General features: G+C 46.9%; 1 protein-coding gene across 2 annotated transcripts in view; it reads right to left on the bottom strand.

Moving 5' to 3' along the window:
• Positions 1–15,147, bottom strand: part of DMRT1 (doublesex and mab-3 related transcription factor 1) — a 92,266-nt gene that overhangs the window by 52,700 nt on the left and 24,419 nt on the right. The window contains exon 3 of one of the 2 annotated variants that reach the window (XM_027963916.3): positions 2,992–3,273. In XM_027963916.3, coding sequence (XP_027819717.1) covers positions 2,992–3,273 — 282 coding nt within the window. Of the gene's footprint in view, positions 1–2,991; positions 3,276–15,147 lie in introns of both variants that reach the window. The other variant, XM_004004342.6, reaches the window with a different exon arrangement.

Below are 15,147 nucleotides of genomic sequence, written 5' to 3'. Positions count from 1 at the left end.
TACTTTTCGATATTTTGTCCTCTTGGTTCAGCGGTAGATCCCTGGCAGAGAGTGGGACCTCAGGGCATCACTGTTTCATAATCGAATGCATTCCAGTGAGCTGGATAATCATAAACAGATGACCGCATCTTAAGACTGAACCACCGGAAAGAAGGAGTCACCTCTGCTGCCAAGTGACCACACGCCAACTGTTCCTGGAACCGGAGTCTCCACCTCTGGTGGTACAAGCTTCTGAAAAGCTAATCCACGGGGCGCCGGCCATGGGGACTGCAAGGAGAGCCCAGATACAGCTCAGCGTCCTCCCATATTTATTTCTGCTCCCGTGATATGCACCTCTCCCTTGTCAACCTGGTACAACATGTTTATTTAAAAGGTAATGTTGCCGTGGAGGAGTGCACCAGGCAATAAACAGCTTTTGCAGGCAATTAAATGCAGAAGCGAAATTGAGCTGCTGGTCAGTGGAACCAGCCATTCATCGTGAGTTTGTTCCAGTGTCACAAATGTTATTCCTGTTTCACAACAAGACAGGAACCCGTGATTGGGCCACAAATCTCCAGAGGCTGGAGGCAGACCTGAAGGGACTAAAGCAGCTCTCGACATGAGTGCAGGGCATCACCAAGGAAGAGTCCTGGGATGTTGGCCCTGGAGAATGCTCTAGCTTTTTTAAAAAATAATCTTTTCACTGAGTAGGTGTTCAATAATTACTTGTGACTTGCATGACTTTATAGGGAGACTTATAGGAAGTCTCAACTCTACAATGAAATGTCAATGATTCCTTTTTGTAAATAATTCAGGACCCTCTCCACTAATTTCTAAGAAGTCTGGCTTTAAAAAATTATGACAATCTCCACTAGAATCGATGTTTTCTAGGAACCAAAAAGGAGCTCTTTGTTCTGAAAACATTTCACACTGTTCCCCACAAACACACCGATACACAAAGCAGCAAGGGAAGGAAAATAACATCATAGCCACCACTCTGGTGAAGAGTGAGGAGGGAGTCGGATCTTAGCAAGGGAGAGTCAAGACAGTAGATGGTGGAGATGCTGCTTAAGCTTCAGGCCCTTCAGGTGGAGCCAGGGTCAGACCAAGGGGGAAGGTCCAGGGAGGGAGACCAGCTCAGGGCCCTCCAGGTGCAGCTGTGGGACACCTTCCACAAGGGAGACAGGAAAGCAAGGCTACAACAAGGAGAGGGCCACTGCACCCTCTCCCCTCCGGGGAAGCTTCCACCAGGAATGGGCAAGGCACTGTCCACAGAGCAGAGCCAGGGCGCCCTCCTGACACAGCACAACAGCCAGGTGGGCACAGGCTCTGGCCCAGATCACCATTCCCTACACCCCTGCCATAGTGACTCGTTGAAAAAGTGAGCTGTTCATTTCCTATCCCTTAAACACTGGTTGTAAGTATTATTGCTAGGTGTTTCTATTTAATTATTGCTTCCTTATAACATATATGGGGTTTTGCTGGTGGCTCAGCAGTAAAGAACTGGCCTATAATGCAGGAGACCACCTGCAATGCAGGAGATTCAGGTTTGATCCCTGAGTGGAGAAGATGCTCTGGAGAAGAAAGTGGCAACCCACTCCAGTATTCTTGCCTGGAGAATCCCATGGACAGAGGAGCCTGGAGGGCTATAGTCCATGATGTCATAAAGAGTCAGACACAACTTAACAACTAACAATAAATAAATTTGTTTAGCAACTAAACAAATAAGATACTTCTTTCTCCTTTCTTAGAAGAGTATCTCTAACAGAAATCAACCTAAAACATGTCCCAAATCATAAAACCCAACTGGCACTTTGAAAGGCCTACAGGACTCCAGCCTGCAGATCTATAAATCACTGAATTTCCTTTACACTCACATCAGCTGTAAATTCCCACACCTTTTTAAAAGTATGATTCTAAAAGTAAAACTCTTATAACTAACAAAAATGAGTAGCCCAGAGGATTAAAGCTGACATATGACAATTACAAGGAAGTCAGATCTGTAAGGCCAGTGTGAGAGCCCAAGAAAGAGGTGAAGTGAGTATCGACAACCTCTCCACACCAACAAATGCAAAATGGAACAGAACTGCCCAGAAGAAAATGTCAACGTGCATTTTTCAGAAGTGGATATAAAAAGGTCAAAGATTTTCCCTAAACTCCCCAAATACATATACCTCAGTGTGCTGGAATCAATGTGGAAAGCCCACACACAGTAAATGCGCCCAAAATGAGAACAATTCTCGCACACTTGGTATTCTACAGGTGGAGGGGATTTGGAGGCGCTGCTTCTAAGTGCTTATGCGTGCACATTCTCACAACATGCTAATCCAGCCTGGGAACGCTATCCTTTCCAGGCCTTGAATATGCCGCTGACAAACTGGCATGAGAGAAATGGTGAAAACGGAGAAGCAGAATGGTGCCGAATAAATGCTCCCTGATAATACAAAATGCTTTGTTTTACCCCAAATATTAAAAGCTCTTGATTGCGCAATATTTCAGAAACACACACTTAGTGTATAAAAGACTGACTTTCACTCCCAGATAAAAATGCTCTCAAGTTGGCCCAGCACAGCAGTGACCTAGTTCTTCTCTCACCTTTCTTCCATGCGAACAAACAGATCATTCTGCATATCCCTTCCAGGGTGCAAACGCCACCAAGGTTACTCCCACCCAGAAGGCTGAGTCCAGTATTCTCTAAGCTGCTCTAAAGAGTGAGGGCAAGGCTGGAGGAGGTGAGGCCTCACACGTAAGCCACTTACGGAACTGATTCTGGCCCACTGGGTGTTTACACAGAGTGACACTGAAGTATGAGAAAGTAAAATTCCAAAATGCAAACAAATGCACGCATATTCTTTACAATTCCTTTCAGTCAAAGTCTGAGGGTAAATGATGTTACGGGTAGAGTGAAGACTTTCTACACGTTTTGCATAACGGCACACATGAGTGCTGGTTTGGGTGTATACGTATGTGTGTGGTTTCAAACATCCAGTTCACTCTCTGGGTAAAACCTACCTGCCACTGGTTTCCTGTCTGACCAGGCACATAAGGTGCTGGGAGGCTCCGGAGGCTGCTCTTCACCGGGGAGCCCCCGAGGGGGTTTCCCACGTCCCCAGAAGAGGAGTCAGCAGCCAAGGCCATGGAGTACTGCGGGTAGTTGTACAGATTGTTGTAGTAGGGAAACAGCGACGGCTGGTAGAAGCTGCTGTAGTAGGTGGAGTCGGAAACGAGATCGGGTGCGTTCTCCACATGCCCTCTGCTGGTGACAGCAGGAATATCCTGGATGACCATCCGCCCCTCTAGAAAGAAAGAAAACGAGAACAGGGGATCAGTCTCAGGACCACAAAATTCTACCTGCACACCTTGCCAACACACGGCCTCCCTCCTCAAGCTCTGCAGAGCTTCAGAGCAAGGCTCCGGAACACGCTGCTTGCCCTGTGGCCAGAACACAGCAGAGTTCCGAAGGCTGGAGTAACTTGGGCAGCGCAGCTGACAGGCACTGGTGATTATTTTTACTGAGAATGCCAAAAATATTTCAGGCAGGGGTCATTTTAATTACATAAAACCTGACCACATCTAACTTCTACAGAGAAATTTCCTACCCTAATGTCAAGAAATTAGAGATCAAATCTAGCTAAGTTGGCTATCTGCAAGTCTTACAACAAAATTAATTGTACTTCACTTTAAATGAAGTAATAAGAAAATCTAGATGCCTTTTCTCGGAGAAGGCAATGGCAACCCACTCCAGTACTCTTGCCTGGAGAATACCATGGACGGGGGAGCCTGGTGGGCTGCAGTCCATGAGGTCGCTAAGACTTGGGACACCACTGAGCAACTTCACCTTCACTTTTCACTTCCATGCACTGGAGAAGGAAATGGCAACCCACTCCAGTGTTCTTGCCTGGAGAATCCCAGGGACAGAGGAGCCTGGTAGGAGGCCGTCTATGGGGTCGCACAGAGTCGGACACGACTGAAGCGACTTAGAAGCAGCAGCAGATGCCTTTTCTATGTGTCTGTCCACACCAGTATGTCTGAAGGCAAAGCAAGAGGCTAAGAGTTTAAGCAAACATTGGTTTCTTTCTTCTCCTTCCAACTGATCATTCTTTATCCTTCCCAAGGCTGGATAATGGTATAGACCTGGGAGACAAACTTCTGTAAAAGGTGACTGAGTGTCTATTGTAGACTTTGTGGCCATTCTGTTGTGGAACATACAGGCTGCTGGGTGCTTGCATTGCAATAAAACTTTATTCACAAATACAGGCCACAGGCCCAAGTGACCCACAGGCTCAAGTTTGCAGCCCAGGGTCTAGACGTTAAACCGCCAATTCCAATCAATAACTGAATGGACTCCTAAGTCATCTCTCCAACTTTTTTTTTCCCTCCAACACTTTTTATTAAACAATGTTCTAAGAGTTGGCCAGGTACCTGAAATGGCTACAAGGTGTTAGGCTGCCCTGCCCACGTGGAATCTTCAGTTTAGGATAAATAATGGGATTACAAACTATAACAAGGACTCTCATACAGAAATACCTATGAACAATAATGCAATCTCAAAGGGTAGAAAGATGACACACAGCCTAGAAAGGAAATATAGAGACTGCCATTAAATAAAAACAAAAACTGCACCTGAGTTTCAGTTTAAAAGAGGAGCAGGGGATTTCCCTGGTGGCCCAGTGGCTAAGATTTCACACTCCCAATGCAGGGGACATGGGGTTGATCCCTGGTCAGGGAACGAGATCCCACATGCCACAATTAAGAGTTTGCATGCCACAAGTAGAGATTTCATAGGCTGCAATTAAAAGATTCCATGTGCCATCACTACTATCTGGCACATCCAAATAAACAGAGGAGCAGAAAATAGGTGACAATGAGAAAAGCAGGCTTTCCTGGTGGCTCAGTGGTAGAGAATTACCTGCCAATGCAGGAGACGCAGGAGACATGGGTTTGATCCCTGGGTGGGGAAGATCCCCTGGAGAAGGAAATGGCAACCTGATTCAGTACTCTTACCTGGGAAATGCCATGGACAGAGGAGCCTGGCGGGCTACAGTCCATGGGGGTCTTTGAGTCAGACATGACTGAGGATGAGCACAAGAGAAAGAGAAAACCGAAGACAGGGCAGCAAGGACAGGGATGGAAGCAGGAACTGTGGGGGGACTTTGCGGTGATGGACCAGCCCGTGAGCTGAAGACTTGGGTGAGAAAAGAGCAAGAGAGGGCCAGGGTGACAGGCGGGCTGTAGACAGGCGAGGGAGAGCCCGAGATGGCGCTCTCAGCTCTCGCCAGGGTGTGGTGCAAACTGCTGAGGGTTTTTGAGCAAAGGAGCACAGAGCTGCATTGTGGGGGGATTCAGCTGGATAGCGATTCTCAAGACAAGTGAAGGGAAGACAAGCCCGGGGCAGGAGAGCCAGCAGGGAGCCGCTGAAGTAGTCAGGGAGAGATACAGCAGTGTGCAAATAGCAGCTGGGGAAGGCTGTGCCAGGGACATGGAGGAGGGAGGCGCGGAAACGCATCAGAACTCAGGAGCGAGGGGCATCAGGAACTGAGACGCGGAAGAAGGGGAGGGGCAGGAGACCGAGGCGGCAGCGGAGACCGAGGGTAAGCTCTGCTGCATCACGGGCCGCGGGGCACACGTGTGGGGAGGTGAGTGAGGATGAGAAGCTTGGCACTTGCACTCATGGGAGAGGTTGAGATTCGGGAGTCACCACCCGGAGATGTGGACTGCATCTGGGGAGAGCAGGAAGAAGGTGTAGGGAAGAGCATGTTACAAAAGGAGAAAAGAGCACCAAGGCCAGGACCCTGGAGGACAGAGGCGAGCACGTAACGGCACAGACGACGAAGTCGACAGGGACCTAGCAGGGCAGGCCACAGTGTCCACCGCTGCTAAGAGATCAAGCAAAATTAGTTCTGGAAAAGAGCCACAGGCGGCTGGGCCTTTAGGGCCTCATGGTTTTAGCACAGTGAGAGAAGAAGGTGCCTGCAGGAGATGAAGAGCAAGTGAGCTCTGTGAATATGGTGACAAGCCTTCTCTCTGGTAGGAAGGGAGGGACACCCAGCGAGCAGCACCCCCCTCCACCCCGCAAAATGCTCACTGTGCATCCTCGTGCTGAGCACACTGCCAGACACATGGGGATAAAAATCTGCAGCAAAGATCAATGAACAGGTTTTCTTCCAAGTAGCCTAGCATCAAAATAAATATGAGAAAAGACCAGAAGCTCCAAGGAGTAATAAGATGTTACTTCATTTTTAAAACACAGAGAAGGGTTGAGCACACACAGGCAGGGGGAAGCTCATGAAGAGAATTCTCAAGACTAGTAACACGTGGTCCAGAGCAGGTGCTCAGAAAGGGTCATCTGGCTGAACATGGGGAAGGCACGACTAAACGTGCACCCTCTGGAAGGTTCGAGAGACAGCTACAACAAAATGTATTTTTACAGCCTCATTTTACAGTCAGCACTGAAGTCTCTTCTCTGCTGGGACACCACGTCCATCCACCGGAGGCTCCTGGCAAAGCCTTATCAGGGACACCACCTTATAACATCTCTTGCCTTCCTCCCTACTCATCCTCCCAACCAAGAGATGAGAAGCTCCAATCCCATTACTCTGCTCCAGTCTGGAGATGGCACGTGCCCGTCTCACCTCCTGAACTTCCCTCGGTCCTTCCTCTCATTTTAAACCCCGTTTAGTGGCAAGTACGTGGTTTTCAGTATTTAGTTCTTTTGTTTTCAGTGTCATGTCTTTACTGTTAAACTTTTTTGCTAAAAGCAATACAAGTTTGGCAAAAAATGATACATTATATGGTTACTTAAAAAAAGGAGTGAATGACATTCTTACCATCCAGTCATAAGCATTAGCGGGACATCCATACACAATCTCATAGGCATTTCAGACGCTCATCCCTGCCTCTAGAGTTAAAAACACTGGGTACCCTCAGGGACTGCCACTGAAAACCAAGCTTCTTAATAAAGAAAACAAAATATAATAGGAGGTAAAGAATTAAACAGAAACCCAAAGACACTGGCATTCTCGGATCAGGGCACAGGTTCAAGAATTTCTACATCATAACCCTAGTCAGGACCTTTGATCAGGCCTCAGTTTATCCAGCGACAAAATGTTGTCAGTAATAATCCTCAAGGTAACAAGAATGGCTTCAATAAACTTCAGACTAAACCTCAAATAAAATGCTACATCAGATCAAAGAAAGGATTTATTTTGCTACAGATGACAGTAATTCATTAAAATGCCATCACCTTTCCACTTACCATGTTTTATTCCCTCTTTCAAAGTATATTGAGCTTTAAGAATAAATTAAGACATATATTGGAAAACTTTTGATTCATACCAATATTCACATAATAAAAATCACTTGAGCTTTGTAAGAGTAAATGCGTAAATATTTTAGACTTAAAATGTTTAAACGCTCTTAAAAAGTGACATTTTAAAAAGCACTGGGAAAGGGCACCCACCCCAGGGACATGAACTACCCAATTCTGTATTTTATAAACCACCAAATTGTATCTTAAAGATCCAAATTAAAACTTTTTACTTAAAATGACAGCTTCATGCTTCTCAGCCTTGATGTGCTCATTACCAGTAGGTAGGCATTTCCCAGGGCTGAAACAAACACCCAGGAAACTACACGTGTCTCACCCAGCGGTGCTCAGTGTGGGCCTCGAGTCAGCGGCACAGCCACCAGCTGGAAACTTACACAGAAGAACATTCTCAGACCCACCCCAGCCCCACAGAATCAGAAATTCTGAGGGCTGGCCAAGTATCCTGAGTTTTAAAGCCTTCAATAGGTCCTGATACACTCAAAAGCTCAACAACCACTGGCCTCACGATTCAAAGCAACTGCTCCATAAATTTCCCCTAAAACACGTGATCCCTGACGGGATTACTGTGACAGCACTGTCGCTGTTTAGTCACCAAGTCATGTCTGACTCTTTTATGACCCCACCATGGACTGCAGCCCGCCATGTCCCTTTGTCCATAGGATTCTCCAGGCAAGAATACTGGGGTGGGTTGCCATGCCCTCCTCCAGGGGATCTTCCCAACCCAGAGATTGAACCCAAGTGTCCTGCTTGACAGGTGGACTCTTTTACCACTGAGCCACATGGGAAGCTGCAACTGCCCCATAAATTTCCCTAAAAAAACAGTGACTCCTGACTGGATTACTGTGACGGTGCTGACTGGCTATCAAACGAGAGCATACAAATTCATTCCCCTGGATAGAGAAATTGGGCTGCTACAGAAACCGCTGCAGAGCTTGGTTCACAAGCTGTAGCTGCTCTGTGTATACTGCTGCCAGACAGTTCTAACTTTCATGGCCCACACTGGAGCTTTGACAAACTATACTACTGCTCATCAGGCTCATCAGGCTTTTGGATTATCAAGAGGAGCAGGCAGTGCAGAAATAATCTATTCTTGACCTTAAGGTGTATTGTGGTACTTATATTTTACTTTTTTCATTAGTTATCACAGAACAACCATGTCCTGGTGTTGCAAAAGGCACAAAGAAACATTCAAAATGTTTCGTTTCTTCTTAAGAGCGAGTTATCTATTTGGTGAAGTTATGTGTTAGACCAAGAATCCTACAAGCCAGTAACCCAATGGCCACGATGACAGTGTAGGCAGACGTCACCATCAGCAAAGACAGAGGTGACTCAGAGATGGTGGGACAGGGAGGAGACCAAGAGAGCAGTGTCAACATGATCATGAAAGGGGAAAAGGACAAGACTTTTCCAGGGACACCGACCAGACAAGCCTAGGTGGAGAGCAGCGTTCATGTCAGGGGACAAGAGATGCTGAGGCTGGAAAGTTACTTAGGGACAAACTGTGGAAGGCCTTGTCTGTGAATCCAGACAAGGGCTTCTGATTGCCCCTCAAGTTCCAGGGAGTCGGTGAGTTTTCAGAGCAAGCTGTGCTTAGGCGCTCAGTTGTGTCCGACTCTTTGCAACCGCATGGGCTGTAGGCCGCCAGGCTCCTCTGTCCATGAAATTCTCCATGCAAGAATACTTGCATGAGTTGCCTGCAAGGCGTGGGTTGCCATGCCCTCCTCCAGGAGATCTTCCCAACACAGGGATGAGAACCCAGGTCTCCAGCATTGCAGGTGGATACTTTACCATCAGAGCCACAAGGGAAGCGCTTTAGACCAAGGGAATAACATAAAAATGTTTTAGTAAAGTTAATCTGGTCCAAGCACAAAAAATGAATTCAAAACAAGGAGGTAAAAGAACAGACTAGGCTAGAACAGTCTCTTCTGTGTATGTATGTGTACATGGTCTATAGACCAAAACGGGTAAGACTCTTAAACACTCCAGACCTTAAGAGGTAACTAAAAGGTTGCATAGGGAAGCTGCAGTAACAGGAAAAAGGAACCACATGAAGAACATTGGCATGTCTGCTGTTGTGGGAATTCCCTTCAAACAACCCTGTCACCCAGGAACCAGAGATGCCCCCAGATCCCCTTTCAGATCCTTGCTCCACTGCTGAGTGGTCACGCTTTACTCAATGCAGCCCAAGAAGGAACATGCAGCCTTCACCCAGGGTGAGGATACAAACAGGATATGCCATCTCTCCAACCTGGGTTACAGCAGAGTTCTCCAAAGAGTTACCAGAGACAGTCCTTCACCACTGAGGTGTCTTCAAAGTCACGCTAGTGAGTCAGGCTAAGTGTCACTAGTAATTGATGATAAACACAAAAGGTTTCCAATTCATAAGCCACAAAATGTATAAACGAAGCATACAAAATTTGAAATGGTACATATGTATACACATGTATGTGTATATATATTCAAAAAGTGGTGTTCCTTAAACTCCTAACAGGCTACTCCTATTTTATAACTCTCAGAAAGAAATAAACCACGCAGTAAGCACTGACAGTTGGCGCTATACCCTTGAGCTGAATGCACTGATCTGTGTCAGGCCCCCTGACTGTGGCTGTGACTTCGTCCTGTCACACACACACCGGGACAGGGATGGAAACTGCACGGCCACTAGACTGACTGCAAAGACCAGAGCCGTATACTGAGTCCGCCGAAAACTCTTAGGCTGCACCTCCCTCTTCGTTATTCCAGAATACCAACTGGCCAAGGTGACTTACCAACTACATTCATAATAATAGAGAACACAATGGCCTTGTTGCAAGAAAATGGGGTCATTTCCCTAACCAGTCGTGCTTTATAGGAATTATCCACCCCTATGTCTTCTGCCAAGATGCAAACGGAAGCATGAAGCCAGTTGCCTTAAGTGTTGTTACTTATGACTGGGAGAGTCCTAATGTGTGCTGTAAGGAAGAAAGATCAGGAGGTGTGGATTCTACAGCTAGGAAAGCAAGCAGGCCTGGTGAAGCATGCCTTCTAGAAAAATGAGCAGCAGCAATCGGCCAACAGAGACGCTGCAGACACGCTGCCTACATACCTGATGTCTTCACTGCAGGGCTCCGATTTACAGCGCTGTGTGTTTATCTACCGTCCACACACCCAGCTCTTCGATAAGGCTTCCCATTCCCACTGCTACTTTTTTTTTTTTTTTGCACTAACATATGCAGTGTGAAATATGATTCACTCCTTCCTGAAAGATCAATACCCACACATGATAAATACCTTTATCGACCCTGCAGTGTTATATGCTGGTCTCTGGGCCCATGGCATATTAATGGTAGTTAACCAGTAATTCATTTTAAGGTGTGTGAAGGCTTTTTCTCTCACTCTTGGCTAGTGTCAAGATTCTCAGAGTTGTTGCACTTTGAGTCCTTTATGTCCAAATCTGGAGCCATACTCCCTTTTCAATGACAAAACCAAACCCCACCATTTTCTATATGAAAGATCACATAAGAAACTAAAATTTATGATTCACAGCCATCTCATGTAAGCGGTGGATTTATGTATACTGGGTTTTATTTTTCTTTACAATCCCATCCCTTGTGTGGTGCTTGTCCTACTGAGCGTCTGGTTTTAAGAGTTACCAGCCAGGCAGAATTGTGCATTGCTCAGTCTGAGATGTCAAAATTACCTGCCAGCCACTATCATGTGCTGAATGGTAGGAAGGTACAGCAGAAGTACAAGCTGTTGCTCCGTTTTTGTTTTTTGGTTTTTGTTTTTCTAAGGAACATTACGTCTTAAGAAAAGACAAAGTTGTTTGATGACATGTCACAGAATCTGGAGGAGACAGCGGGGTGCCACTTGCTGGAACAATGAAGCTTCCTTCTGCTCACTCAGGTCCAACTCTTTGCAGCCCCATTAACTGTAGCCCTCAGGGCTCCTCTGTCCATGAGATTTTCTAGGCAGGAATACTGGAGTGGGTAGGCATTTACTCCTCCAGGGGACCTTCCCAATCAGGGATCAAACCAGTGTCTCCTGCATCTCGTGTACTGATAGGTTCACCACTGAGCCACCTGGGTCCTCAGCTCCCTGTTTTTAGCAGTCTTATCCACAAGGCAATCCAATGTCCAAACTAATCAGCTCCTGACATTGCTACACAGGGAGAAAAGTCAGTGAGCTGATGCCTGGGCCCTCTGAAAGTGAAAGTCACTCAGTCATGACAGACTCTGCAACCCCTTGGACTATATATACAGTCCACGGCATTCTCCAGGCCAGAGTACTGGAGTGGGTAGCCTTTCCCTTCTCCAGGATATCTTTCCAATTCAGGGATCGAACGCTGGTCTTCAGCATTGCAGGTGGATTCTTTACCAGCTGAGCCACAAGGGAAGCCTGGGCCCTCTGAGCACTCATCCAACTCCAAGAAGGAAAGCTCACAATGCAATCAAGGGAATGGGTGGGCTTTCTGAGCTAAAGCAGAGCTGGTGCAGAAGCTTGATGACTGAGACAGCAGTGAGCCTACTGTTCACAGCATTAAGTGGTGACCGTGATGGTGGACAAGGGGCATCACCATACCTGCCTCCTTCCCCTGCTACCCATGTTCAGAGCAGTACATCTAGTGAGCACCTGTGTGTGTGAGGCAACCTGCCCAGTGCTTTGAGAGACAAAGGATCTAGTCTTTGATGCTGCGGAGCCCTGCCCTAAGGGGACGTTCCAAGACACACACACACACAGCAGAGACTGACCAAGGCGCTGGGAAAGCACAACTGTGTGGCCAGGAGGGCGAGATGAAATCCAGCCTTCAAAGCACAAGTTCTGCCGACGCCAGCTCATTAACGGTACTCTTGTCCACAAGACAGGGAAGATGCTACAGCCCACTTCTCTCCCAAGGAATGTTTTTTTTTTTTTTTTGGTCATTTGGTCCTGGAGGAATCTGTCAAGGTCACTTTTCTTTGCAGGATGGAGGCATTGCATAATAAAGTGAACCTGAAGTTGGTCTTTGAAGCCAGGAGCAGGCTTGGTTCAAAGACCTGTGAAATATCAATGTCAATGTGGGATGCAAAGGTGCAAAGGGATCTGCGGGTAAAATCAGGAGGGGCCTATTGGTCAAGACCAGATCAAAGGAACCAAGCAGGAGAGTGGGGAGAGAGAGAACACAAAGGGTGGGGGCAGATTCTGCTTCCAGGAGAGCTGCCACATTTGAAACATGCCGAGGCCACTGGGGCCACCGAGAAGATGTGTGAGTGACAAGCACATCCACTGTGTGCAAGAGCTCTCAAAGTGCTGGGTGGGGAGGCCCAGAATCTAAGCAAAAGCAAACCCTGTCCTCGAGGAGTTTCCTCGAGGAGTTTCCTTTCCTCAGAGTCGGACACGACTGAAGCGACTTAGCAGCAGCAGCAGTGGAGAAGCGTGCAAGACAGAATTTCAGAGATCAGAGGTTTTCATAGCAGAAGACATTTTTAAACAAAGGAGGAGAGACTGAAGATGAGAGCAAGGAAGTCCAAGCAAAGAAAGGGGCCATGGCCCCCAAAGTATCTGGGATGTCAGAGCAGTCTGGAGAGCAGAGGCGGCGGGGCACAGGGTCCCATCAGGATGAGAAGGAGGGTGCTGCCCGAACAGCAGAGGCCTGTCCGAGAACACTTAAGGGAGTTTGGGCTCTCCTCCGAGGAAAAGTCCTAACTGGATCTGAAATCCAGTCCTAACTAGATTTGACGGACATGTCAAGCGCGGGCCTGGCTCTGCGGTCCTTGGGAGCAGCTGCTGGCGCGGCGGCAGCCCCCACCTCACTCACCGGCACCTGCCAGTTCTCCCAGTCACGGCTTCTGCTCCCGTCCCCTGCCTCTGCCCCTCTGTGGGGTGCTGCAGGATCCCCTGGACGCCCTGGGAGGCAGTTCGCCCTACAGGGGAGTCAGATACAGAGGACATGCCATGCCTCTGGTATTAATGTCTCGTGGCCATGAAGGCCTGTCATGGCCAAGAAAGAGGGGGTCTCTCTGTAGGCCCGACAGTCTGAGGCTCTGTCCGCACTGCCTGGCACACCGGAGGCGGCGGCGGAGCTCCTGCGGGAGTGGAGGAGGGAAGAGGGAAGGTGCCCAGTGAGCTTCCTCTCCACCCAGGTCTCCAGTCTCAGAGTTATCTTACAGGGAATCCCTTTCTCCAGTCTTTTTAATATTTCTCACACTGAGAAAAATTTAAATCAGGAGCGTTTTTGACTGACCGTGTCCACATATTTAAGTCTGCTCTGAACTGTATTCCAACAGTTTACAATGCAGGAGCTTTACATATCAGGATCTTTTTCTCAATAGGAAAGGTGCTAAACAGAGGGGTATCAGTTTTTCAGTTTGCTCAAGGCAAGTCTCTTTCAGATTTGGGATTCAGTCTCTGCTCTTATAACTTTTCTTTAAAAGTAAGACTGTATATGTATATAAGACAAACATATCACTTCAAGGAAAACAACCTTGCTCCTGAAGGTCCTCGGCGGCGATCCGAAGGGAAAGACTGGACCCTTAAATAAATATGAAGAAACAGAAAGCCAGATTATGTCCGGTATCATGTCACATGGCTTTCGGTCAACCCCAAATTTTACCCAGGTCAATTTATCATCCCTGGTTTTCAGTCAGGTACTTGTCTTATAGAATGTTTCAAGCCATCAGGAACAGCACCTTAACCAACTGCTAAGAAGAACTGGGCCCCAGGAATGGAATCTGCCTCCAAGACAGCAGCTCTTACCTGGGGCTACACAGGGTAAGTCGAAGGGTAAAACCCTCAGGACCAGGCCACATTCCTAGGCTGGGGACCCCAGCCATCAGAGCCCCAAGGTGATGCCAGCACCAGCAGGCGATAACTGCTTCAAACTCATCAGGGGTGGATGTTTTCGTGCCCAGGGTTCCCATCCTCACACCTACAGTGGCAGCTCCAAAAACACAGTTGAGATCCCTTGCCCATGCCCCCTGTTCAAGGATCCATGAAGTCAGAAGTATTTCCACAATAATGTAAAGCTATTATGGGCCTTTTTTTTTTTTTACTGTGTTGACAGTTGCACTGATGATGCAGAAGCAATGGTGGAGAGAACCCTGGTTTCTTAGCAGTACTCAAGGCAGTCCCACCAAGCTGCACTGAGAGTCAATGTATTCTTCACTGCTATGAAATAAACTACTTTTAAACTGTTAGGTCAATTTTGCTTAATATGCTTAATGAAGCAGGAAAAAACTGATTAAATCTCTACCTTTGACGGCATCTTCTTCATACAGTGTGGCCAGGTGGGAAGGACTCGTAAAGCGCTTCTCCTGTTTTGCAACAATGGTGTCCTGGGAAAAAGGTCTTGTGCAGATGTTTGAAAGAAGAGCCATGCTCACTGCTTTTTTTAATGAAACATCATTTACTTGGAAGAATGACTGATGACGACCTACGGTTACTGAGACTTGGGTTTAAAGAAAAAAAGTGAGCCTATCACTTCAAGGAAAACAACTGGCAGTATTTATTGCCAAAATGTTGAGTTTTCAAGTAAAACTCACAACTTTGGAAAACTTATATCCAACATTTTCTACTGACAGCTTCCCAAACTTAAAGGCTCTTTTGACAAAAATCAACAGTAATATTTAATGAGTGGGATTTTCTGATACTTTGCAATAAAAAATGTCAACATTTGGGAGATCTGTATAATTCAGTGAACTAATATTTTCCAAATGACCAATGCATGACACTACAAAATAATGCATGGTCGACATATCCATTTACAGTGTAAGACAGATTTTAATTTAACTGAGTACAGAAAACTCATTAGCATGGCTTCAGAGCTACACTGCAACTAATCTTTTAGAAATTATCACTTGTCAAGTTTTGGTCTAGTATCAAAG

This window comes from Ovis aries, chromosome 2 (genome assembly GCF_016772045.2).
Source record: "Ovis aries strain OAR_USU_Benz2616 breed Rambouillet chromosome 2, ARS-UI_Ramb_v3.0, whole genome shotgun sequence".
Taxonomy (NCBI): Eukaryota; Metazoa; Chordata; class Mammalia; order Artiodactyla; family Bovidae; genus Ovis; species Ovis aries.
This window is presented reverse-complemented; position numbering and strand designations above follow the sequence as displayed.